The 27,218-nt window shown below is 44.2% G+C and overlaps 1 protein-coding gene across 2 annotated transcripts in view; it reads right to left on the bottom strand.

The window, feature by feature from the left end:
• Positions 1 to 6,842, bottom strand: part of LOC138931197 (dedicator of cytokinesis protein 11) — a 213,172-nt gene extending 206,330 nt beyond the window's left edge. For both annotated transcript variants that reach the window (XM_070292122.1, XM_070292121.1), the window contains exon 1: positions 6,486 to 6,842. In XM_070292122.1, the coding sequence (XP_070148223.1) occupies positions 6,486 to 6,587 (102 nt within the window). In that variant the 5' untranslated portion in view covers positions 6,588 to 6,842. The remainder of the gene's footprint in view (positions 1 to 6,485) is intronic.
• Between the last annotated feature and the right edge of the window lie 20,376 nt (positions 6,843 to 27,218).

Raw genomic sequence — 27,218 nt, forward strand, 5'->3', positions numbered from 1 at the left:
CCCGGAAGGATCAAACTCTTGAAAAACCCTTAAGGATCACAAAAAAGATCACAGAGCCCTGGGCAGAAGTGATGTAACTAGCTGAAGAGAGAAGCCACACCACTATCTTCTCTATTTCAGTCATTTGCATACATCTCATCTCCCTTCCGGGTCTGAGAGTCCCTCTAGGGCAGGAAACGTGCTCTCCAGCCTCTTTAGGGGAAAGAGGCTAGTCAGGCTGAGCCCTTGGAGAGGAGGCTGCCCAGGAGGTGACCTAACTTCCCATGAAGTCTGGAGAGGCTGCTATCGCTGCCCAGCCTCCCACTTCCCTAATCACCCCCAAAGGTGCAAACTTCTTCCATCAGCTAATCTCTCCTACAATCTCACCTCACCAGCTGCTCAACCCTGGCTCTTCCTCCCCTTCCTAATCCCAACCCCAGTCTTTTGCCAAAACACAACACTACACACTCTCTCCCTTCCCCTCTCATGGAACACGCTGATCCTCCAGGTCACCGGGGTGGACAAACCTCAGCCATCTTGACTCCACCTCCCCGCCGCCACCTCCCCCCCGCCTCCGCTTTCTCTTCCTCCCACTTCTTCCTTTCCCTCCTCCGACCCCCCTTCAAGACATCACTAAATCCTGTTGATTTTATCACTCCTCTTCTGCCTTATCTCCATTGTCACTGCCTCAGTTATGCCTTTGTTGTCCCTCTTCAGAGCCACAGAGCTACATTTTAACTAGTTACCTGGCCTCCAGGCACCCAGCAACAGGTCCCATCCTCCATATTGTTTCCAGTGTATATGCGGCCAAGTCCCTGAATTCTTGGCTCATGTCCAAAATGGGTATGAAATACTGCTCCCTTCTTTACTGTAATCTGTATTAGACCCTTCCAGAATATAGTTTTTGTTATAGAGAAATCTAGTAACAGTATTTCATACCCATTTTGGATATGAGCCAAGAAGTCAGGGACTTACCTTTATGAATCACTTATACATCAGACACTTTCCAAATATTACCTTCTTTGACCCCACGAGAACTCCACAAGGTTGGGACAACTATCTACCCCCATTTCACAGATGAGGACAACAAGATCTGGTTACTTGTTTCAGTTCACAATGCAAGCTGGTGACAGAGGGCAGATTCAAGCCCAGGTCTGACTCTTGAACCTGGGCTCTGCCTTCCATATTTTAAGGAGGACACTGAAACCTTGGAAAGGAGCCCCAACAGATGAATGTGATGGTAAAGCATCTTGAAACCAAATCATGTGAGGAAGGAACAAAATGAAGGCTGTTTGGCTTTGGGAAGAGAGAATTTTAAAATGCCATGGTGGCAGTCTCCAAATATTTGAAGGGTTGTCATGTGAAAGAGGAAGCAAACATATTCTGTGCAGCTCCAAACAGCAGAGCTGGGCCTAGCCTAGCAGTGGAACTTACAGAGAACACATTTCAGCACAACATTTTTACCCAGCCCTCTCATAGGCGGAGAGTGGCTAAGGAGAAGCTAGTCACCGTTTGTCAGGGGTGGTACAGGGGACGTTCCTGCCTTGAGTAGGCAAGTGGCCTAGATCTGTGTTTCTGTGCACATCAAAATCACCTTGGGTTGTTTTTAAAAATACAGATGCCTGGCCCCACCCCAGACTTATCAAAACAGAATCTTAGGGCTAGAGACCGTTAGTGCAAGGATTACAAACCAGGAAATAAGTCTGTAAGAAGGTTCACTCGAATCCTCAAAAGAAGAAATACAAATAGCTAATCACACTTGCAAACCTGTTCCACTTCAAGACTAATGAAAGGACTGTAAATTAGAAGAGTGTTATGCCATTGATCACCTATCAGATTGCAAAGGTTAAAAAATATTAATTGCCAGTGCTAGTATGCAGGGTTGGGGGAGGAACATGCACACATTTCTGGTGACGAAACAGTAAATGGTAATAACATTCTGCAGTGCAATTTAACAGCAGGTTTAAGGGGAACTTTTAATGCTAAATATGTATCTAATGTTGGAGCAAGCAATTCCGATGCTACAAATTTATCTAAGAGGGTCAATCTAGCAAGTTTGAAAGTACCTGCTCAAAGATGTTCATTCAAATCCATGTTTATACCTGCACTGTCCAAAATAACTTTCTGCAGTGATGGAAATTTGCTCTCTGTGCTGTCCTACTTGCCAGTTACTAGACACATGTGGCTATTGAGCAGCTGAACTGTGGCAAGTGCAGTTTAGGAGCTGATTTTTATTTAATTTTAATTTTTTAATTAATTTAAATGAAAATGTAAATAGCCACAGATGGCCAGTAGCTACTGTCCAGGAGAGCTTGTGTTCAGAATGCCACAAAATTATAGCTTCTCAAGGTATCAAACAATAAAGGATGATTAGCTATAATCCACCCACAGTGCAATTTTTGGCAGTCATTAAACATGATTATGTAGACTTATATTACTGATGTCAAGAAATGTTCTTAAAATATGGATAAGTGAAATAATTATTTAAAAGTTTGTATGATAAATTTGTTTAACACATTCAGCTTAAGAAACAAATTCTACTATTTGGTGCTTCTATGTAACCTCTGCACTGGGCTTGCAGACAGATCCTTCCTTTTCCAAACCTGGAAAAGCCAACAGGAGCAGCGAGACTATTTCATCAAGAGCCCAGCTAAGTCTTTGAACTGGAGTGTGTGTGTGTGTGCGCGTGTGTGTGTGCGTGTTAGTCGCTCAGTCATGTCTGACTCTTTGTGACCTGCCATAGGGCTATGCTTCTCTGTCCATGGGATTTTCCAGGTAAGAATAGTAGCGTGAACTGCCATTTCCTTCTCCAGGGGGTCTTTCCAACCCAGGGATCGAACCCAGGTCTCCTGCATTGCAGGCGGTCAAAACCCATTGCAACTTGCTTTATTATTTTGTACTCAATTAAGTATATTCCACAAATTCCCCTGGGAAGAGGGAGCAGGGGAGCTGATTCATTTTCAGGCCTTCCCTAAATGCAAACCTAAGGAACACTTCTGGGTGTGTGTGTGTGTGTGTGTGTGTGTGTGTGTGTGTGTTATGCAAACCTAAGGAACACTTCTGGGTGTGGGGGTGTGTGTGTGTGTGTGTGTGTGTGTGTGTGTGTGTGTGTGTGTGTGTGTGTGTAGAGCTTTTCTCTACTTGCCTTGTGTGCAATGGGGCCAGCCTGGGGACCATGCATGCGTTGCCCTGCCTCAAGGGGCTACAACCCGTAATATCTAGCAACTCTTTCCTGATCCTTTGGCGCACAAGGAATTAAGGGTATATTCAGCAGCAGCAAGCAAACAGTTTTGAAACACCTACTAGGCGACTTTCCCAGGCTGACACAGGGACTCCTCCCAAGGGCAGCCAGAATACAAAAGGTTTATCAAATGGCTTTGTCTCCCCATAGGAACAAACAGCTCCATCCTGAATTCTAACAAAAACAGCGTTAAAACTCTGCATTCTAAAATGTGTGTATATATGTAAACACTTCTCAGTTAATCACATACACTCTCAGGTTATAATATTCCTCCCCAAGTCTTTCTTGAGAAACCTCTGCCAGTGGTTAATTCTGTAATTATCCCTTTGCTTGGGTTAAAAGTATCCTTCATAAAAATGCCAAGAAAATGCAGCCACAAAATGGTCTTTCTTTCTCTGCTTCATTACGTAGTTAATAGATTCGAGGAAGTACTGATAACTGGATGAAGGTCTGAATACGCAACTACATGCTATATATAGCCCAGGCCTTCTGAATTTTTCAGTGAACAAAACTGAATGATGTTAGCAATATGCCAAAAAGGGTATAACTGTTTTGGTTTTTTTTAACAAACCACCTAAACAGGAAATTCTGTATATTTGTTCAGCTTGGTGGGTTTTCCAACTTCTAGTAAAAGATATACCACAAGAAAGCTTGATCTGCAGCAGGAATGACTCCATATTGGAATCTAATGAATGTGACTCCATGTTGAAGCCCTAACTTGAGCGTCGCGGGTTTACAGCAGCAAGTATAAATCCCACCTCAGCAGTCACAAATAAACATTTTGGGTCTTAAATCAGAAAAGAATCAGACGTTTCGTCAGCAGCTGCAATGTGCATGGTCTACTCACTCTCCAGTCACGCGTGGCTTTGCTTAATGAGCTCTTGGTGTCAGGAAAGCAGGGGCCAAGAAAGAGAGCCATTTAGGAGAGTATACTCCTTTACGATTGTTTCCCCATTTCTTAATTGACTGAGCCACTTTAAAACAGCATTCACTAATGCGCTATGAATAATCTATAATTGACTTATGTATATAATCTGGGCATCCTCCTGACAAACACATATGTATACCCAATCCAGGCTGGAACTAATGAAACAAATGAAAATAAAGTCATCCACATTCACTCATCATTTTAAGGCATCTAGGATTGTGTCTTGCACACAGTAAGGACTCAACAGGTACAGATTTAGATTCCTAGAATCAGTTCTCCCCAACTCCCAAAATTTCAGTGTGGACTACATACCAAAGTAGTAAATAAATATTTCTGTGCCTTGCCTGTTAAAGTCTGTGGCCTTGGTCCCAAGTAAGCTAGGTTGGCAGCATCTCTCATTGGAGTCTCCTCCCACTAACAGCTTTTTGAGCTTTGCCAAAGAATCAGTGGCTAGGAAGGTACCTGTGTTACCCCAAATTCTTTTTCAAACCCAAAAACCTGGGCAAGAATGCTAATGTTAACTTTACGCTGCTGAGGGTGGCAGGTCAAATGCTGGTCAAATCCCAGTGGAGGTTTGCTGAGGCCCATTTATTCTCTTGAGACCATCTGTCCACTTCACAGGGTGTGGTAGAGGGCCAGTCACCCCTGCTTAAGTGAGATTTTTCTTTCTTCCTGAATTTAGAAAAGGGTTTCCTGTGCTAGGGAGATTGAATCGCTTGTTAACAATCACCCAAGATAAGAGCCCTGGTATAAATTCCCTACACACAGCTTGCCTTCCAATCTTAAGGGGCTGTGCTGACAATCGAGGTTCCAATCTGAGCCCAACAGGACCTCATTCTACAATCAGTGAGACACACAATAAGCCAAGTCCATTAAAACAACATTAAAGGTCTGGGTTTTTAGCTCTGCTAAACAGCAGGATTAAACTTTCAAGGTTCCAGCCAGGACAGAGAGATTTCTTTAAAGTCACTTGGCTTTGCACAGTTGTAGCTATTAGGGATCAGATCTTTATCTCAAAGGTACATATTTTGCCTTTGATCCTCCTCCAGAACTCCCACTAATGTCAACTTTCTCCACAGTTGGGATCAGGTCCCTGGCCTCCTTTTTTTTTGGCCTCCCTTTTATGTTGGTTTTATCACAGATACTACAAGATCAACAGAAAAATTACAAGGAAAGGCTGTGAAGTTCCCTTCCGATGATAAGTTGTTTTAACAAAAAGAACTCACTCTTAAATGGTGAAATTTAAACACAGCAGATAACTTGGGGTAAGGTAGAGGGACTAGAGAGAGACGAAAACGACCAACCAACCAACCAAAGCAACAAAACAAACAGTAATTAACCAGTCTGATTGCTTATTTAGGTTTTGATCGCTGGTCCAGGAAATTGGCAACAAGAGTCTTGAAAACAGAAGCCCGTTAGTACCCGTCCGCTAAGCTCCCGAGTCTGACAACCCGAGGGTACAACGGAAGGGTTCCCAAGGGGTCAGCGCGCTTTCCAATCCCCATCCCCCAGCCCTGAGCGGTGGGGCTCTGAACCTAGGTCCTCCATCCCCGGACTAGCGCACACCATCTTCTCCTAAAACCCCACGGGTCCATCTCCTCGCCTCTGGAGCGCTCCCAGGTCCCAGGGGACACCCTGGCCCTGCGGCTGCCGAGCCCGCGCCCACTCGCCCAGGAACCCCGTTGTCTCCAATCCGCTCCCTTCTGAGCGCCAGCGCCAGCAGCACCCCTTCTACACCCATCACCACCCTCTCCCCAGTAGCAGGAGGAAGTCGCTGCGCTTCCTCTGTTCTCACCGCCCGCCGGAGCTTGGGCGCCCGGGGCTTTTTGGGTGGGGTTCTTTTTTTGTGTACACGGTGTGTGTGTGTGTGTGTGTGTGTGTATGTGCGCGCGCGCGTGCGTGTGTGTGCAAAATGCTCATCGCATCCTTCCGCCTAGGCTGCCTCAGGTGCGGCCAGGAGGGAATCGGGATCTCGCCGCGTCCGGGTCTCAGGCTCTTTGTGCCGGGTCTCGGGGAGCGGAGCCCGCTCTCCAGCTCACGCTCCCCTCCCGGGCCCCGGTTCCGAGCCCCCGATGGCCCGTCGGCGTCCAGCCGGGCGCACGCCTCCTCCGCCGTGCGGGGCAGCCGGGCAGCCGCGGCGCTGTCAGCGGGCGCCTGGGACTCGGACCCCCAGCGAGGGGTGGCCGCGGCAAAAACTTACTGAAGCGGAGAAAAAAGCGCGGAGCGCACCAGGCGGCCACAGGCTGAGCCGTCCCCGTCCCGGCCCAGCGCGCGCGCGGGAAGCCGCCCGATCGTCCTCGCCTGGAGCGTGTCCCTGGGGACCCCTCGGTCACTCACCAGCACCACCGAGCTCCGCACGGCCTCCGACACGCTCTGCCGGAGCTCGGCCGCCGTGCCAGGCTTGCTGAGCCGCTTGGTGAATTTGCGCACTTCGGCCATGGCAGCGGCGGGCAGGTCTCAGCGGGCGTGCTCAGTGCCCGGGGCCGGGGCGGCCGCGGCTGCTCCCCGTGTTTACACGCCGGCTGGCCGGCCACATCGCAGCTCGGCGGCGGCGCGGCTCCTGCGGCTCCTCCTCCCGCCCCCCGCGGCCCCGCCCTCCTTCGCTCGCTCGCAGTCCTGCCCCACGGCAGCGGCCGCTCCCTCCCCTAGAGAGCCCGAGCTCCGCGCGAGCTGCCGGAGGAGGAGGGTGTGTCTGGCGGGGAAGGGTGTGCGGAGAGGGAGGGAGCGCGGGAGGAGGGCCCAGGGTCACGAGGGAAGAGGGGGGAAGTGGCAACCGCTCGGGCTCCGCCCGCAGCTGATGTTGCTGGTGCAGCCGCATCCGGGAGAAGAGATCTGGCTGCTTCATTTTTCGTGTGTATTTGGGGGGTGGCGGGGGCGGGAGGACACGGAAAGTCGCCAAGAGTGCAGCACGCTCTGCTCCAGCGCTCTTTTCCCGCCCGTTAGGCTGCAGTGCCCGCTGGAGGGCTGGGGAACTCTAGCCTCCGCTCACCCCTCAAGCCCCCAGGGCAGGGGCGCCAGAGGGGCTGGAGAACGACGTGGAGCGGCCATCTATTGTGTGCTTCGCCCAGGAGGGGTCGCGCCGGTGTCAGAGGTCGAAGGAGGGAGAATGGTTTTCCGGCCGGAGCGATATGCCTGGGTCACCTCCTTCCCACACCATTTTCTTACCCATCGGTCCTCCTCACGTTTGGGGCGGGGGTGGGGTGGTGGTCAGGGCAGGAAACAGCTGGGTGGTGGGGGCCTGCACCTGTGGCAGGTTGTCTAGTTGGGCAGAGACTGCTGTGGGCCGGGGCGCTGGGAGCCGGGGGGGGGGGGGGGGGGGGGGCGTGGCGGGGAGGCCCGGGTAGGAGGGTGGTATTGGGAAGGCAATTACCTGGAGTCCAGAGGATTTACTGATCTTCTAGAAGCGTTTACACACCCTCCTATCACCTCTCTATTTCCAACTCCTTTCCTTATCGTCTTCACCTTCCAAGAAATTGTTTCCTAAGAATCAAAGAACATATTCTGAACTGAGATATAAAATGAAGATGCTTAAGACAGAAATAAATCACAAGCTGGAATCAAGATTGCAGGAAGAAATACCAACAACCGCAGATGCAGATGGCACTGCCACTCTAATGGCAGAAAGAGAAGAGAAACTGAAGAGCCTCTTGATGAGGTGAATGAGGAGAATGGAAAAGATGGCTTAAAACTCAGCATTCAAAAAATGAAGATCATCGTATCCGGTCCCATCACTTCATGGCAAATAAAAGGGAAAAAAGTAGAAGCAGTGACAGATTTTAATTTCTTGGGCTCCAAAATCACTTCAGATGGTGACTGCAGCCAAGAAATTAAAAGATACTTGCTCCTTGGAAAAAAAAGCTTTGACAAAACTAGACATGGTATCACTTTGCCAGCAAAGATCGGTATAGTCAAAGCTATGGTTTTTCCAGTAGTCATGTACAGATGTGAGAGTTAGACCATAAAGAAGGCTGAGCGCTGAAGAATTGATGTTTCCAATTGTGGTCCTGGAGAAGACTCTCCAGAGTCCCTTGGGCAGCAAGGAAATTAAACCAGTCAATCCTAAAGGAAGTCAACCCTGAATATTCATTGGAAGGACTGAAGCTGAAGCTCCAATACTTCAGCCACCTGATGTGAAGAGTCAACTCATTTCTCATTGCAAAGAGTCACCTGATGCTGGGAAAGATTTAGGGCAGGAGGAAAAGGGAGCAGCAGAGGATGAGATGGCTAGATGGCATCACCGAATTAATGGACATGAATTTGAGCAAATTCTGGAAGATAGTGAAGGACGAAGGAACCTGACATGCTGCAGTCCATGGGGTCCACAAAGAGACAGACACAACTTAGCGACTGAAAAACAAGGCAGAAATAAGGATGTGAGTCTTGAAGTACTTGTGACCCTGTAAAGCCTCCTCAAGTGCAAAGTGAGGTTCTGCTAACTGCAGCAATTTTGTCTGGTTACTTAATGTGCTGAGAGTTTAAAAATGACCAGTAATTTCTGTGGAGCCATGCAGCGCTTCTAAGTGGATCCTATCACTGCCATAAGGGCACGTTCCCCACTTTTCCCATCTTCAAAGACCAAGCAGTCACACCTACATATAGGGCATGCGTGGTTGATGGCTTCTGTGAATCCAGGGAAGGCCAGATCTCTTAGCAGCATGTCTATTTCAGCAGCCATCATATTAGTCCCAATAAAGCATAGACAAAGGTTCCAGAGAGTTTGGGACCTGGAAGTCCTGTACAGGTAAAAGCCTTTTATCACCGATCTTGGCTTTGCATAGTGCATGTGTGTACAAAACTTGTTAATCACTGAGTATTGGTAGATCAGTCTGAATTCACGCCTCTGTTCCATGAGTACCTGCGTGTTCCATACTGTTGGTTACCTCCACAACAGCCATAACACTTTTTCCTTGTTAAGAGAGCTCAGATTTGTTTCTGGCATCAGCAGAGCCACGGAGCTTAAGAAATGCAGACCCAGCTCCAGGTGATGAATTATGACTGGTTAAAAAGAAAATCATGATAACCTCACTCTCCTTTACCAGTAACCATTGTTCAGTCACTAAGTTGTGTCTGACCCTTTGACACTCCATGGACTCCAGCATATCAGGCTCCTCTGTCCTTTGATAACTCCCAGAGTTTGCTCAAACTCATGTCCTTTGAGTTGATGCCATCCAACCATCTCATCTTCTGCCGTCCCTTCTGCCTTCAATCCTTCCCAGCATCAGGGTCTTTTCTAATGAGTCAGCTCTTTGCATCAGGTGGCCAAAGTATTAGAGCTTCAGCTTCAGCTTCAGTCCTTACAATGAATATTCAAGGTTGAATATTTATCCTTTGCTAGATTAATGGTCTTAGCTCCCATTTAGTTTGGGCCAATGGAATATAAAAGAGAAGTGTGGGAGCTACTTTTTTAAAAAGAGAAAAAAAGATATTTTTAAAAAAAAGAACTGTGCAGAGAGACCTCTGCAACCCCTTTTCCCCTGAGAGGTGTCTTTTCTGGCGATGCATCTGCTCTTGGCAGCCATTTTCCAACCATAAGGGAAGTCCAAGACCATCAAAGAGGAGCAGATCCAGAATCCAGACAGCATTGAACGGTTGAATCAACCTTACCTAGTACTGCCTACGTCTGAGAAAAGTAAACCTTTATGGTTTATGCAACCTTTAGTTGAAAATTCTGTTTCTTTCTGTCAAAAGCATTGTTACTACTACAGACTCTGTTGTAGCCACTAGAAGTATACAGGGTTGAACAAGACAGGTAAGGTCCTTCTTCTGGTGTAGCTTACCTGCTAGTGCTAGCAGATGACCATGTTAATTTCAGAAAGTGAAAAATACTATGTGGAGGATTAAGTTTAGATGATAGAATAGGGAGTACCTGGAGTTGAAGACCTACTTTATTTTGTTTATTAAGCTTCTTATTTTGTATTGGGGTATAGCTGATTAGGGCTTTCCTGGTGGCTCAGACAGTAAAGAATCTGCCTGCAATGCCAGAGACCCCTGTTCAATCCCTGGGTTGGGAGGATCCTCTGGAGAAGGAAATGGCAACCCACTCCAGTATTCTTGTTTGGAGAATCTCGTGGACAGAGGACCCTGGCAGGCTACAGTCCATGGGGTCACAAAGAGTTAGACACAACTAAGCGACTAACACTTTCACTTTCACATGACCAGTTAACAGTGTTGTGATAGCTTTGGGTGACTAGCGAAGGGACTCAGCCATATATATACAGATATCCATTCTCCCCCCAAACTCCCCTTCCATCCAGGCTGCCACATAACATTGAGTAGAGTTCCCTGTGCTATACAGTAGGACCTTGTTGGTTATCCATTTTAAATATAGTAGTGTGTACCTGTCCATCCCAAACTGCCTCCATTTTAAATATAGCAGTGTATACCTGTCCATCCTGAACTCCCTAACTGTCCCTTCCCCCCCAGCAACCATAAGTTCATTGTCTAAATGAAGACCTACTTTAGACTAGATGGTCAAGGAAGTCCTCTTGGAGGAGGTGAAAACTGTTAGATTCTTGAAGGAAAAGAAGCACCCAGTAGAGATCTAGAGGTAGAGTGCTCCAGGTAGAAGGAATGACAGATAAAAAGGCATGGAGATGGGGACAGACTTAGTGTGTTCAAAGCCAGAAGACAAAAAAAAGGCCAGCGTGGTTGAAGCATAGAAGGAAATGGCGTGGTAGGAGATGGAATCAGAGAAGTAGGCAATTTCTACAGAGCCTTGTGAGCCATGGAAAGCATATGTCACACGGATGGTATGCAAACACCATCTGGTCATTATGTAGGCTCCTCGCTTATTCTTGAGACTGTAGGTTTCACTCTCTTGCTTTAGGGCTTCTGTTTAATTACACAAACATTAAACATTGTACTATGCACTGAGAGAGGATGCCGGATGAATTAAATACACTGTCCATTCTCTTTAGAGAAAAAAAGTCTTTTGGAGAATGTATTTATGATACAAGGAAGTATGTGATAAGGACCATACTTGAGGTGAAAAGGAAGATCACAAGATCACATGTGATTAGGAGTGTTGAAGGCTTCCTGTAGGAGGGGGTGTTTGATTTAGACCTTGAAGATGAATAAGATTTGGGCATGACTACACTCTCATAATAGGCTTCCCCAGTGGCTCAGCGGTAAAAGAATTTGTCTACAATGCAGGGAGACAACAGGAGACGCAGGTTCTGCATTGGGCCTGGAAGCCCTGGGTTGGGAAGATCCCCTGGAGGAGGCCATGGCAACCCACTCCAACAGAGAAGCCTGGTGGGCTACAGTCCATAGAGTCACAGAGAGTGGGACATGACTGAAGCAACTGAACACACATGTACACTCTCATAATAAAGGGAAATTGTAGAGGCAATCCTACAGCTTCCAACAGAGCATTTTATTGGGTGGTTTCCACATTTGTTAAGTATCTTTGATTTCATCACAAATTTACCTATCCTAATGTTTAATTTAATGTTAGCTCTATCCTAATTGAACTTGAGATTCAAGTGTTAGAAATGCCATTGAGCCTTTTGACCTAGATGTTCCACTTCTATGAATCAATGCCAAATAAAAACTCTCTCATGTGAACTGAGATGCCTGCATAAACATACGCATTGTATCAATGTTAATAATAGCTAAGTATTAGAAACAATCTAAATAGCCATCCATAAGGGACTACTTTATCCTCAATCCCTAGATCAGTGCTTAGATGCTCAAAAAATTTTTGTTGAGTGAATGAAAGAATACATGGAAATAACATGATTCATTCATACTAAGGAATTCTCTACAGCTAATTTTTTTTAATGAGGTATATATATATATGCATGCATGCTAAGTTGCTTCAGTTGTGTCCAACTCTTTAGGACTCTAAGGAGCCCAGCAGGCTCCTCTGTCCATGGGATTCTCCAGGCAAGAATACTGGAGTGGGTTACCATGCCCTCCTCCAGGGGATCTTCCTGATCAAGGGATCGAACTGGCGTTTATGTCTCAAGCATTGGCAGACAGGTTCTTTACCACTAGCGTCACCTGGGAAGCCCCATGTATGTATGTGCATGCATGCTAAGTCACGTCAGTGGTGTCAAACTCTTTGAGACCCTATGGACTGCAGCCCACCAGGCTCCTCTGTCCATGGGATTCTCCAGGCAAGAATACTGGAGTGGGTTGCCATGCCTTCCTCCTGGGGAATCTTCCTGACTCAGAGATTGAACACAGGTCCCTTACGTCCCTTGCACTGGCAGGCAGGTTCTTTACCACTAGTGCCACCTGGGAAGCCATATATGCATGAACTTACATGGAAAAACTTCAAAAGCAAGTTGCAGAACAATTCTAATTGTGAAAAAAAATTGTATATGTGTATATGTCTCTTTACCCCTATACATGAAACAGCGGGGGGCCTCATGGTGGGGTCCTGGGAGTGGAGAGCAAGAGGACTTTACCATTTTATCACCTAAATGCTGCAGATTCTCAAATTTATATTTCCAGCTTCAACCACCAGACTTGTATGTTCAATTCATCATCCCTATGGGGATGTCTAATAGACACCTCAAATTAAGCATGCCCAAAGCCTAACTCCTATTCTTTCTCCACAAATCTACTTCTTCTATAATCTCCTGTCTCTCAGTGCATATGACAGTTCTTTTCTAGCTGCTCAAGCCAAAAACCTTAGAGTCATCCATCTCTTATTTCTTACACAGCCCTCATCTAATCTAACAGTGAGTCCTGTTGACTCTGCCTTCAGAATACATTCAAGAGGGACTTCCCTGGCAGTCCAATGGTTAGGGCTCTGCACTTCCACTGCAGGGGTCACGGATTCGATCCCTGGTCAGGGAACTAAGATCCTACATGCCAAGTGGTATGGCCGAACAACACAAAAATGCCTTCGAGATCCAAATACTTCTCACCATCTCTACCGATACCACACCCTAGTCTCAGACACCAGCATGTCTTGCCTAGATTATCTCAGAGGCCTCTCAACTGACACCCCATCCCCTACCCCCACTTTCTCCTGAGCCTGGCTACAATCTATTGTAAAATACCAGCCAATGTTTCTAATCAGTCCTTATGTCCTGCCCAGTTTGTACTTTGAGTGACCTGCAAGATCCAATGTATTAGTACTTTCTTGCCATGCAACAAATTACCTCCAAATTTAGAGCTTAAAAGAACACACATTTATAATCTCACAGTTTCTGTGGATCAGAAATCTCAGCATGGCTCAGCTGGGTTGCCTGGATGAGGCTTTCTCACTAGGCTATGATCAGGGCATTGGTTGAGGTCTCACTCATCTCAAGGTTCAACTGGTGGGTTAAGATTTCCAGCTAAGCTGGCTCAGTGATTGTTGGCAGGATCTGGATCCTCACAAGTTGCTTGGCTGAAGGCCTCAGCTCCTCATTGGCAATTGGCCATGGGCTGCCTTTACCTGTTGTCCACATGGGCTTCTCCGTAGGGCATCTAGAACATGGCACCTGGCTTCATCAAAGTGAGCTACCAAGAGAACGAGAGACGACCAGAAAGTGGAAGCTTCAGCCTTTAAGAACCTAATCTTGGAAGTGACACCTCTTCAGTTTTGCCATCTTCTATTCATTAGATCCAGTCCCCAGGCAAGGGGAAGGTTACACAAGGGTTTTTGCACCAGGAGGTGGGGACCATTGGGGACGGTGTCAGAAGCTGCCTGTCACAGACTAGACCACTTGTCATACTACATATCCTTTCCCATAACTCTCTGATCTTATCTCCTATTGACCCTCCCTCTTGTACTCTGTGCTGGAGCCACACAGGCATCCTTATGGTTTCTTGAAATGGCAGGCGTTGCCCATCATCAGAGCACTTGCTGTTCCCTCTCCCTGGAAGGCTCCTACCCACATAGCTTCATTGCTTTATTCCCTCAACTCCTTTGGGTCGTGCCCAATGTCAGCTTCTATTAGGTCTTCCTTGACCTCTCTGTTTGAAATGGTAACCCTCCCTCCTATCTAACTTACCCTTCTTTACTTTTCTCCAAAGGGCATATCATCATTTTCTGTGCCATGTGTGTATTTATGTAGTCATTTTGTTTAGTGTCTGTCTTTCACACGAAAATTTAAGCTCCATGCATGCATGCTGCCACTTCAGTCATGTCCGGGTCTTTGTGACCCCATGCACTATAGCCCGCCAGGCTCCTCTGTCCATGGGATTCTGCAGGTAAGAATACTGAAGGATTGTCATGCCCTTCTCCAGGGGAATCTTTCCAACCCGGAGAGGGAACTGCATCTCCTATGACTTCTGCATTGCAGGCGGATTCTTTACCCACTGAGCCACCTGGGGAGACTCAAGTTCTGTGAGGGCAGGTCATTTTGTCTGCTTTGTTTACTACTCTGTCTTCAATGCTTAGGGCTGTGCTGTCCAATAGAGATAAGATGCAATTACATATGTAATTTTAAATGTATTAGTAGCCACATTAAAATTCAGTAAAAAGAAAGTGGTGAAATATATTTTGAGTGTATTTGCTTTGACCCAATATATCCAAAATGCTGTCATTTCATTTCAACATGAGATCAATATACAGGCAAACCTCGTTTTATTGCACTTTGCAGATACTGCGTTTTTAAGTCAATTGACAGTTTGTTTGCATTAAAGGAATCCGCTGTTGCTATTTTTCCAACATTTGTTCACTTCATGTCTGTGTCACACTTGGGTAATTCTCACAATATTTCAAACTTTTTCTATTTGTTATGATGATCTGTAATCAGTTTCTCTCATGTTACTGTTGCAAAAAGATTACAACCTGCTCTGGGCTCAGATGATGGTTGGCATCTTTTGACTATAAACTACTTTTTAATTTAAGTGTATACATTGATTTTTAGACATAATGTTATTGCACACTATATGTAAATTGCAGTATGGTATAAACATGACTTTCTTTTTTGCCCACACCAAGTGGCATGTGGGATCTTAGCTCTCCCACTAGGGATAGAACCCATCCATGTCCTTTGCACTGGGAGCATGGAGTCTTAACCACTGGACCACCAGGGAAGTCCCTAAACTTGACTTTTATATGCATTGGAAAACCAGAAAACTCATGTGATATTTGCTTCATCGAAGTGGTCTGGAACCAAACCCACAATATCTCTAAGGTATGCCTATAAAAATTGTTACTGAGATTTTTGTTTTTACTTTATTTTTATGGTAAGTCTTCAAAATCTAGGCTTCACCTTACATTCTTCAAATACTAAGTTTTCATCAGAAATCTATGATCTGTATTTAGATTCATAGTAATAGTTGAAAGAGTAGATTCACACATCCAAATTGTTTAAAAAGTTTTCCAATAACTGTATCATCTATTTAGTTTTTATATTTAAATATACATTAATCAAAATTGAGTAAAATTACAAACTCACTTCTTCACTTGCACAAGCCTCATTTCATGTGTGGCTAGTGACTGCCAAATTGGACAAAACTGGCTTAGAACATTGCCCACTATGTCAGGGTCACTCAATAATTAATTAAAATATGCAAATTTATTGTGTGAGGCTTTTCCAAAGAGAAGATATTCATGGTTAGTTAGATGAGACAAATAAAACAAAACGAAAACAATAATGATGCCATGCCCACTTCTTTGTTTTGAGGCATTTGTAGCAAGCACAGTGTAATTGTGGAGAGCTGTACAAACTCCAAAGCACATTTATATTCATTAGCTCTTGGAATCCTCAACACAGTTTTGAGAGGTACACAGTGCCAAGACTATTTTTCCCATTTTACAGATAAAGAAACTGAGAAAGCTTAGTCCTGTGTTATTTGGCAGAACAAGAAACAGAACCCAGGTCTTCTAGTTCTTTGCAGCACACCAGATAGTGTCAGGTAACCAGAATGGCCTTGAGAGGAACTCCATCTTACTTCATCTCATTATGGACCCATCATCCATGAATTTGTAGTGATGGTGTATGATTAGATACAATAATGTATGCAATATAGGAGTATCTGAAAATGTTAAGAGCCCTATTACAAGTATGAGACATTCTAAATTATATAAACCTTATTGTGTGTACACTGACAGCCTATTGCACCACTTGGAATAATAGGAGGTTTCTTATTCCCCAGTCAAAGCCACAAACCTCACCCTCTTTGTTACTTTTTCTGAATCCACCTCCTTCAAAGAGTGTAATAAAAATCTTCTACCCATAAATTGTTTGTGGATTTAAGGATAACCTTTTCCCCTGCTGGAGGCTAATGATATGTCTCTGAAAATGCAAATGTAGGGGTCTTGAGTATTTCAAAGGTTGTAGAAAGTACTAGGTGTTACTTTATACTGTAAATGCATGTTTCTGAATGGGAAACTCGTGAGAGACTGAATGGTCCAGGCTAGGGCAGGAAGATGACGGTTTAACGCTGGGCAAGATGAGTGGAAACCAACTCTGGTACACAGTTGAAAAGAGCAAAGGACTACTTTCAGAGGCCTTTAGGGGCAGATAGATTGTATCAGAAAACTTCAGGGACTAGGATCAGAGCAGGGACAAGCACAGGGAAGGCAGACACTTGGAGCTGGAGCAGGTTTTGGAAATCACCTAATGACTAGATTCTAGTTCAAACTGCTTCACTGTATAGGAGGCAAGACACAGGAAATTCAGACACAGGAAAAGAAACCACTTAGGAGAAGGGGTCACATGACAGGCCAGAGAAAGCACCTGGCCTGACACCTAGTAGGAGTACAATCAACATTTATTGAATAGAGACTGTCCTGGTGGTCCAATGGCTAAGACTCTGTACTCCTAATGCAGGGGGGCTGGGTTCGATCCCTGGTCAGGGAACTAGATCCTGCACGCTACAACTAAGAGCCAGCACAGCCAAATAAATAAATAAATATTTTTTTAAAGTTTACTGAACAAAAAAGACCTTACTTCTGCTGATGCCAAAAAGGGCTCTTCATGGTAATAAATGCAACCAAGACTGGAAGGCACACTAAGGGGAGAGGAGAGCAGAGGAGTGAACTTTTATTGAGTTCCTACCATATTCCAGGCATCATGATGACTACTGTGATCTGACCACCCTGGAGAATTCACAGGAACACAACAACCCACATGGTCATGGCCAGTGAGAGGGTTTCTAATCAACAGAGTAGCATAGTGGGTATGCACTAGGGCACAAGAGTCTAATTGAACTGGTTCAACTTCTGGTTTTCTACTCTCTAGCAAAGTAAGCATAAGCAGCTCACTTTCCCCCATTGGAAAAAAAATGGGAATAACAATTAGTATCTGACTTTTATGTTTATGGAAATTTAATGAAAGAAAGTGTCTGGCACACAGTAAGCCGTCAAATAAACATTGGTTGTCTGTGGCAGAGGTTATGTTTCCCAAAGATGCTACAGCATGATCTCCCATCCCATGTGCTCTTGTGTGTGTGTGTATATATATATAAGCTTATTTATTTATTTTTGTCTGTGCTGGGTCTTCGTTGCTGCCCCAGGGCATTCTCTAGTTGTGGTGTGAGGGCTTCTCATTGCGGTGGCTTCTCTTGTTGTGGAGCACTGGCTGTAGAGTGTGAGGACTTTACTAGTTGTGGCACGTGGGCTCAGTAGTTGCAGCTCCTGGGCTCTAGAGCACAGGCTCAATAGTTGTGGCCCACAGGCTTAGCTGCTTCGAGGTATGTGAGATCCTCCTGCACCAGGGATCAAACCCATGTCCCCTGCATTGGCAGGCAGATTCTTTACCACTGAGCCACCAGGGAAGCCCCAACATGCTCTTTTTACAACAGGACTTTGATGCTTTGGCCTCAAGGCAAGACCAGCTATATAATTTTCTGGGCTCAGTGTGAAGTGCAAATGCAGGGCCCCTTACTTGAAATGTATTCAAAATTTTACTTTTACACTTTGAATGACAGGAGAACATTAAACCAAGCATGGGGTCCTTCTGAGGGTCGGGCCTGTGAGACTGTCCAAGTGGCACACCCATGAGGCCACAGTCTGTGTTGCCTCTCCCAGAATCCCAGTGGGCTTGTGACCGTGGCAGAATGACACAACGTGACTTCTGAAGAGCGATCATAAAAAGTGATGCACTGTCTACCTGGTTCTTTGTTGATACCCTTTTGGAGCCCTGAGCTGCCTTTATAAGCAATCTATCTGTCTCCAGGACACCATGCATGGAGGAAGCCCAGAATGACCCCTGTGGAGAGGCCACATGGAGAGACCCTGAGGCTACATGAAATGAAAAGAAGGCCTGAGCAATCTCCTGCTACTATGGTGCCCCTGCAATTCCAGCTTCAATCACCATGGGGGACCACAATCACATGTGAAATTCAGTGAGAACCATCCAGCTGAGCCCTTCCTGAAATTCCTGACAGAGAGAAACCATGAACAATAATAAAATAAGTGTTGTTCTTCTAAGTTACTAAGTTTTGGGGGTGATGTGTTATGTAGTAATGGATAACTGGAACACTATCATTAAAACAAGGAATTAAAACAGCCAGTGACAGGAGCAGAAGTGATATAGCAGAATGAAAGGAACTGTGTCTGAATGTGTGAAACTTGTTTGGCTCCTGTCTCAATCAAACTAGCTTTAAGAGAATTTTAAGACAATAGGAAATATTTGAATCTGGACTGGGTATTAAATGATATTAAGGAATAATTGTTCATCTTGTTAGATATGACCATAGCATGATGACTATGTTAAAAACAGTCTTTATAGATTTGAGATGCATACTGAAGTATTTACAAATGAAATGACATGACCTGGGATTTACTTAAAAATGCCTCTGAAAGTGCCAAGATTATTCAATGGGGAAAAATGTAGTTTCTTAAGCAAATGGTGCTGGGATAATCAGATTTCCACATGCATAAGAATAAAGTTGGATCCTTTTCTCACTCTACAGATGAAAATTAACTCAAAATAGATAAATAATCTAGTTATAAGCAGTAAATCTTTAAAACTATTAGAAAAAACATGGATGTATATCTTTATGACCTTGGATTTGGTGATGGACTCTTAGATTTGACACCAAAACCATAAGCACCGGGAGATAGATAACTTGGACTTTACCAAAATTAAAAACGTTTGTGCATCAAAGTACATTATCAAGAAGGTGAAGAGTGGGAAAAATATTTGAAAATCATATGTCTTTTAAAAGTTTAGTATCCAGTATAAAGAATTCTTGTAACTCAACAAGAAAGAGACAAAAAACTCAATCAAAAAATGAGCAAAAGACTTGAACAAACATTCCTCCAAAGACATACAAATGGCCAAGTAACACATGAAAGGATTCTCAGCATCATTGGTCATTGAAGATATGCAAATTAAAACCACAATGAGACACCACTTCCCATCCGCTAGGATGACTGTAATGAAAATAATAATAATAATAAAGAGACTGAGCTGCTAAATCTACTACCACTGCACTTTGAACTTCTGGTTGTTCAAGACCATATGTATTCTCATTGGTTAAGTAACTTTTTTAGAAATTGGGGTATAGTTTCCTTACAATGTTGTGTTAGTTTCTGCTGTACAATGAAGTGAATCAGCCATATATACATTTATCCCCTCCCTCTTGGATCTCCCTCCCACCTCTGATTCTACCTCTCTACGTCATCAGAACAGTATGAAAACGAAAAACGACAGGACGCTGAAAGATGAACCCCCCAGGTCGGTAGGTGCCCAATATGCTACTGGAGATCAGTGGAGAAATAACTCCAGAAAGAATGAAGAGACGGAGCCAAAGCAAACACAACACCCAGTTGTGGATGTGACTGGTGATGGAAGTAAAGTCCGATGCTAAAAAGAGTAATATTGCACAGGAACCTGGAAAGTAAGGTCCATGAATCAAGGCAAATTAGAAGTGGTCAAACAGGAGATGTCAAGAGTGAATGTTGACATTTTAGGAATCAGTGAACTAAAATGGACTGGAATGGGTGAATTTAACTCAGATGACCATTATATCTACTACTGTGGGCAGGAATCCCTTGGAAGAAATGGAGTAGCCATCATGGTCGACCAAAGAGTCTGAAATGCAGTACTTAGATGCAATCTCAAAAACAACAGAATGATTTCTGTTCATTTCCTAGGCAAACCATTCAATATCAGAATAATCCAAGTCTATGTCCCAACCAGTAATGCTGAAGAAGTTGAAGTTGAACTGTTCTATGAAGACCTACAAGACCTTCTAGAACTAACACCCAAAAGAGATGTCCTTTTCATTATAAGGGACTGGAATGCAAAAGTAGGAAGTCAAGAAATACCTGGAGTAAGAGGCAAATTTGGCCTAGGAGTACAGAATGAAGCAGGGCAAAGGCTAATAGAGTTTTGCCAAGAGAACACACTGGTCATAGCAAACACCCTCTTCCAACAACACAAGAGAAGAATCTACACATGGACATCACCAGATGTTCAACACTGAAATCAGATTGATTATATTCTTTGCAGTCAAAGATGGCTATATAGTCAGCAAAAACAAGACCAGGAGCTGACTGTGGCTCAGATCATGAACTCCTTATTGCCAAATCCAGACTTAAATTGAAGAAAGTAGGGAAAACCACTAGACCATTCAGGTATGACCTAAATCAAATCCCTTATGATTATACAATGGAAGTGACAAATAGATTCAAGGGACTAGATCTGATAGACAGAGTGCCTGTTGAGCTATGGACATAGGTTTGTGACATTGTACAGGAGACAGGGATCACGACCATTCCCAAGAATAAGAAATGCAAAAAAGCAAAATGGCTGTCTGAGGAGGGCTTACAAAAAGCTGTGAAGAGAACAGAAATAAAAAGCAAAGGAGAAAAAAAAAGAGAGAAAGAAAAAAAAAAGCAAAGGAGAAAAGGAAAGATATACCCATTTGAATGCAGAGTTCCAAAGAATAGCAAGAAGAGATAAGAAAGCCTTCCTCAGTGATCAGTGCAAAGAAATAGAGGAAAACAATGGAATGGGAAAGACTAGAGATCTCTTCAAGAAAATTGGAAATACCAAGGAAACATTTCATGCAAAGATGGGCTCAGCAAGGAACAGAAATGGTATGGACCTAGCAGAAGCAGAAGATATTAAGAAGAAGTGGCAAGAATACACAGAAGAACGATACAAAAACCATCTTCGTGACCCAAATAATCACGATGGTGTGATCAGTCACTTAGAGCCAGACATCCTAGAGTGTGAAGTCAAGTGGGCCTTAGAAAGCATGACTACGAACAAAGGTAGTGGAGGTGATGGAATTCCAGTGGAGCCATTTCAAATCCTGAAAGCTGATGCTGTGAAAGTGCTACACTCAATATGCCAGCAAATTTGGAAAACTCAGCAGTGGCCACAGGGCTGGAAAAGGTCAGATTTCATTCCAACCTCAAAGAAAGGCAATGCCAAAGAATGCTCAAACTACATCACAACTGCACTCATCTCACATGATAGTAAAGTAATGCTCAAAATTCTCCAAGTCAGGCTTCAACAGTACGTAAACTGTGAACTTCCAAATTTTCTATCTGGTTTTAGAAAAGGCAGAGGAACCAGAGATCAAATTGCCAACATCCATTGGATCATCAAAAAAACAAGAGAGTTCCAGAAAAACATCTATTTCTGCTTTATTTACTATGCCAAAGCCTTTGACTGTGTGGATCATCACAAACTGTGGAAAATTCTTCAAGAGATGGGAATACCAGACCACCTGACCTGCCTCCTGAGAAATCTGTATGCAGGTCAGGAAGCAACAGTTTGAACTGGACATGGAACAACAGACTGGTTCCAAATAGGGAAAGCGGTGCGTCAAGCCTGTGTATTGTCAGCCTGCTTATTTAACTTCTATGCAGAGTACATCATAAGAAACGCTGGGCTGGAAGAAGCACAAGCTGGAATCAAGATTGCCAGGAGAAATATCAGTAACCTCAGATACGCAGATGACATCACCCTTATGGCAGAAAGTGAAGAAAAACTAAAGAGCCTCTTGATGAAAGTGAAAGAGGAGAGTGAAAATTTGGCTTAAAACTGATGCTGGGAAAGATTGAAGGCAGGAGGAGAAGGGGACAACAGAATATGAGATGGTTGGATGGCATCACTGACTCAATGGACATGAGTTTGAGTAAACTCTGGGAGTTGGTGATGAACAGGGAGGCCTGGCGTGCTGCAGTCCATGGGGTCACAAAGAGTCGGACACGACTGAGCGACTGAACTGAACTGAGGTCATCAGAGAGCACTGAGCTGAGTTCCCTGTGCTATACAGCAGATTCCCACTAGCTATCTATTGTACACGTGGTAGTGCATATATGTCAATCTCATAAATAAATAGAAGGAAGGGAGAGAGAAAGGGGCGAAGAAAATAGCAAGCATTGGCCAGGATGTGCAGGAATTGGAATACTCATACATTGCTTGTGGGAATATAAAATGGTGCAGCTGCTGTAGAAAAACATTTTGGCAATTCTTTGGGAATTTAAACATGGAATTACCATATGATCAAGCAATTTGTATCCTAGGTATTGATATATATCCAAGAGAAATGAAAGCATATGTCCATACAGAAACTTTACATGAATGTTTATAGCAGCATTATTCATAATAGCCAAAAGGTGAAAACAGCCCAAGTGTTCATCAGTAGATGAATGGGTAAGGAAATTTTGGTCTAGCATATAATGAAATATCTTCATCCATAAAAAGAAGTACTGATAAATGTTATAATTTGGATGAACCCTGAAAACATTATGCTAAGTGAAAGAAGCCAGACACAAAAACTCTCATATCATATGATTCTGTTTACATGAAATACCCAGAAAAGGCAAATCCATAGAGACAGAAAGCAAATTAATGGTTGCCAGGGGTTGGTGGAGGGGGAAATAGGGAGTAATTGCTTAATGGACATAGAGTGTTCTAGGATGATGAATACGTTCTGAAACTAACAGAGGGATGGTAGTTGCACAGCATTTTGACTGCACGAAATGGCACTGAACTGTATGTTTTAAAATTATTAACTATAGAATATTATTCCAGTTTTAAAAAGAAGGAAATCCTATCATGTGATCCACATGGCTGAACCTTGAGGACATTATGCTAAGTGAAATAAGCCAGTCACAAAAGGACAAATAGTGTATGATTCCACTTACATAAGATACCTAGAGTGGTCAAAATTACAGGAACAGAAATAGAATGGTGGTTGCCAGAGCCTGGGGAAAGAAGGAAATGGGGAGTTGTTCAATGGGTATACAGTTTCAGTTTTAGCAGAAGAAAAAGTTCTAGAAATCTGTTACACAACAGTGTGATTGTAGTTTATACTACTGATAAATACACTTAAAAATGATGAAGAGAGTAGATTTTTGAACTTTATTTACTTTTGGCTGTGCTGCATCTGTTGCTGCACAGGCTTTTCTTTAGTTGTAGAGCAAGGGCCACCCTCTAGGTGTGGTGTGCAGGCTTCTCAGTGCACCGGCTTCTCTTGCTGCAGAGCAAGGGCTCTAGGGCGTGCGGGCTTCAGTACTCGCAGTTCCGGGTCTCTAGAGCACAGGCTCAAGATTTGTGGCACACGGGCTTAGTCGCTCTGAGACATGTGGGATCTTCCTGGATCAGGGATTTAACACGTGTCTCCTGCATTGGCAGGCAGGTTCCTATTCACTGAGCCACCAGGGAAGCCCAAGAGTAAATTTTGTATTATGTGTTTTATCACAAATAATTTTTAAATAAAAAACTGGTTAGCTGTATGTTATTCAAATTTAAGCTTAAAAAATATTACAGCAAAAAAAAATGGAGGCGTAGTGGTAGATGAAACTAGATTAGCAAAAAGCTGATAATTGCTAAAGTGGGTTAAGGGTATCTGAAGATTCATTATACTGGTCTTTCTTCTTTTGTGTATGTTGTATATAAAATTTTCCATAATGAAAAGTCAAGAGAGAAACGGTGCTTGTAAAACTATATAATACATATTGTCTGGTTTCAGGAATTTCTCTAAAATTACTTTAAAAGTCTAGAGTAAATCATGTCCTGACAAACTGCCTATGTCTGCTGACTTGGCATGGATCAGGTGGCAAAAAAATAGACTGCCAAGGAAAACAGAAAGTGTTGGGAACACTGATGCCTAAGGGAACACACTCATATAATTGTTCTTATGTGATAATCTGCCTTTCAAAATTGCGTGCTATGCCCAACAGCTACTAAAAGTCCATAAAAGATCACCAAGAGAAGGAAAACATGACAGTCAGAGAATTAATGCATAGGCAGCATTTATCAACTAAACATCTTACTAAAATGTATTGTCCTCATCCATGACTACAGTTTCTGTGACACTCAGAATTCTGTGTTAAACAAATGTACCGCCAGGGCTACCATACTGAATACTGAACAATTCTAGAGAACTCCAACCACATCCTAGGCTATGTGAGTGACACCCCCTAGGGACGTGGACGGACAACTTGTGCAGCCCCATGCAAGTGACCCGATGCTGTATTAACTCATTCTCCTCACTCCCCAGGGATATTTTGGTTGGGAAAAAAGTTATAAACAAACAAAACCTAGAGTCTTGGAGTGCTCAAATGAAGTCTTTTTTAAAAGCTTCTGTTATATTTCTTTAATTCATATAAATGCTACTTTGTGGTTTTTAAAAAATATTTTATTTATTAGTTTGGCTGTGTCAGATCTTCATAGCTGTGCACAGATTTCTCACCAATTAAGGTGTGGGATCTTAGTTCCCAGACCAGGGATTGAACCTGAGTCCCCTGCATTGGAAGGTCATCCTTAACCACTGGACCACACGGGAAGTCTCTCAAATGGAGTCTTAATCTAACAAAAACAAAGTTAGATTTTCTAATTACAAGTGAATAATGTCCATCTATACCCATTCCAGTACTCTTGCCTGGAAAATCCCATGGACGGAGGAGCCTGGTAGGCTGGGATAATACACCCAAGCGTTTACTCCATGGGATCGCGAAGAGTTGGGCACGACTGAGTGACTTCACTTTCTCTTTCCACTTTCATGCATTGGAGAAGGAAATGGCAACCCACTCCAGTGTTCTTGCCTGGAGAATCCCAGGGATAGGGGAGCCTGGTGGGCCGCTGTCTATGGGGTCGCACAGAGTCAGACAGGACTGAAGCGACTTAGCAGCAGCAGCAGAGATGAATGTATAAAGAAGATGTGGTACATATGTACAATGGAGCACGACTCAGTCATAAAAAGGAATGAAATCATGCCATTTGCAGTGACATGGATGGACCTGGACATTGTCGTACTAAGTGAAGTAAACCAGAAAGAGAGAGACTACATATATCACTTATATGTGGAATCTAAAGAATGATAAAATGAACTTATTTACAAAACAGAAACAGATTCACAGACATAGAAAACAAACTGTGGTTACCAAAGGGGAAAGGTGGAGGGGAGGGATAAACTGGGAGTTTGGGATTGACAAGTATACACTGCGTTGCGTACTTAGTCGCTTAGTTATGTACGCCTCTTTGCAGCCCCATGGCTCCTCTGTCCATGGGGATTTTCCAGGCAAGAATACAGGACTGGGTTGCCATGCACTCCTCCAGGGGATCTTCCCAACCCAGGGACCGAACCCAGGTCTCCCACATTGCAGGTGGATTCTTTACCAACTGAGCCACCAGGTAAGCCCTACACACTACTGTATTTAAAATAAATAACCAACAAGGACCTACTGTATAGCATAGGGAACTCTGCTCAATATTCTGTAATAACCTAAATGGGAAAATAATTTGAGAAAGAATAGATATGTATATTGTTGTTCAGTCACTAAGTCATGTCCGACTCTTTGCAACCCCATGGACTGCCGCACACTAGGCCTCCCTGTCCCTCACTATCTCCTGGAGCTTGCCCAGGTTCATGACTATGAATACTGCCTTGTCGTGGTGAAGGGGCTTGTGTAACTCAGTGAAGCTATGAGCAAGTTAGACCTCTTACCTGAGAGAAGTTAGACCGCTCTCCTGATCCACGGACTTGTATAATACACCCAAGTGTTTCCTCAACCAACCCTACCTGAATTTAGTAGGTAAGGTAAGGTAAAGTCTCTCAGTTGTGTCCGACTCTTGGCGACCCCATGGGCTGTAGCCTGCCAGGCTCCTCTGTCCATGGGATTTTCCAGGCAATAGTACTGGAGTGGATTTCCATTTCCTTCTCCAGGGGATCTTCCTGACCCAGGGATCGAACCCGGGTCTCCCACATTGTAGACAGACGCTTAACCATCTGAGCCACCAGGGAAGTAGAGGTGTGTTAAAATTAATCTGCCCCAAATAAACCTTCTCATCTTCCCCTACAGTTGTGCCAGAGGCTTACATATCTCAGTGAATGGCAACTCCGTGTTTCCAGTTGTTCAGGCCCAAAACCTTGGAGCCAACCCTATATTTGTCTCACACCCTACATCCAGTCCCTCAGCATATTCTGCTGTCTCTGCCTTCTCTGTATAAGACCATTTCTCACCATCTCTGCGGCCAATACTCTGGTCCGAAGGGCCATTCTCTCTTACTTAGGTGTTCCTTGGGTCTTCTTGCTCGCAGTTACCACTCCTTCAGTTTGTTCACAGCACGGCAGCCAGTGTGGTGCTGTTCAAAGGAAAGTCAGGCCACAGCAGTTTGCTCAAAACTCCACTGACCCCTCACTTCACTCAGCGAAAGCCAAAGTCCTGACAGGGGTTCATGCCCTCCAGTGACCATTCTGCCCTTCTCACTATCCTCATACGGTAACTTCTGGCTTGGCTTTCCTGCTGTTTCTCAAACAAGCCAGGCAGGCTCCAGCCTCCAGGCATTTGCCCTTGCTGTCCCTTCTGTCTGGAATGCTGTTACCTCAGACATCCCTGAGGCTCCCCTTCAGCCTTTGCTCAAATGCCACCTTCTCAGTGAGACCTTCCCTACCTGTCTAAGCTTGCAAACCAGCTCCACCCTCAGACTCCCTATTTTTTCTCTTCCCTGTTTTATTTTCTTCCCAAAGCACCCTATTACCTATATATTTTCTCTTTAAAAAAAATTTATTATTTTTTTACTTTACAATATTGTATTGGTTTTGCCATACATCAACATGAATCCGCCACGAGTTCCCCATCCTGAACCACCCCCCCCACCTCCCTCCCCATACCATCCCTCTGGGTCATCCCAGTGCACCAGCCCCGAGCATCCTGTATCCTGCATCGAACCTAGACTGGCGATTCGTTTCTTATATGATATT

Source organism: Ovis canadensis, chromosome X (genome assembly GCF_042477335.2).
Source record: "Ovis canadensis isolate MfBH-ARS-UI-01 breed Bighorn chromosome X, ARS-UI_OviCan_v2, whole genome shotgun sequence".
NCBI lineage: Eukaryota > Metazoa > Chordata > Mammalia > Artiodactyla > Bovidae > Ovis > Ovis canadensis.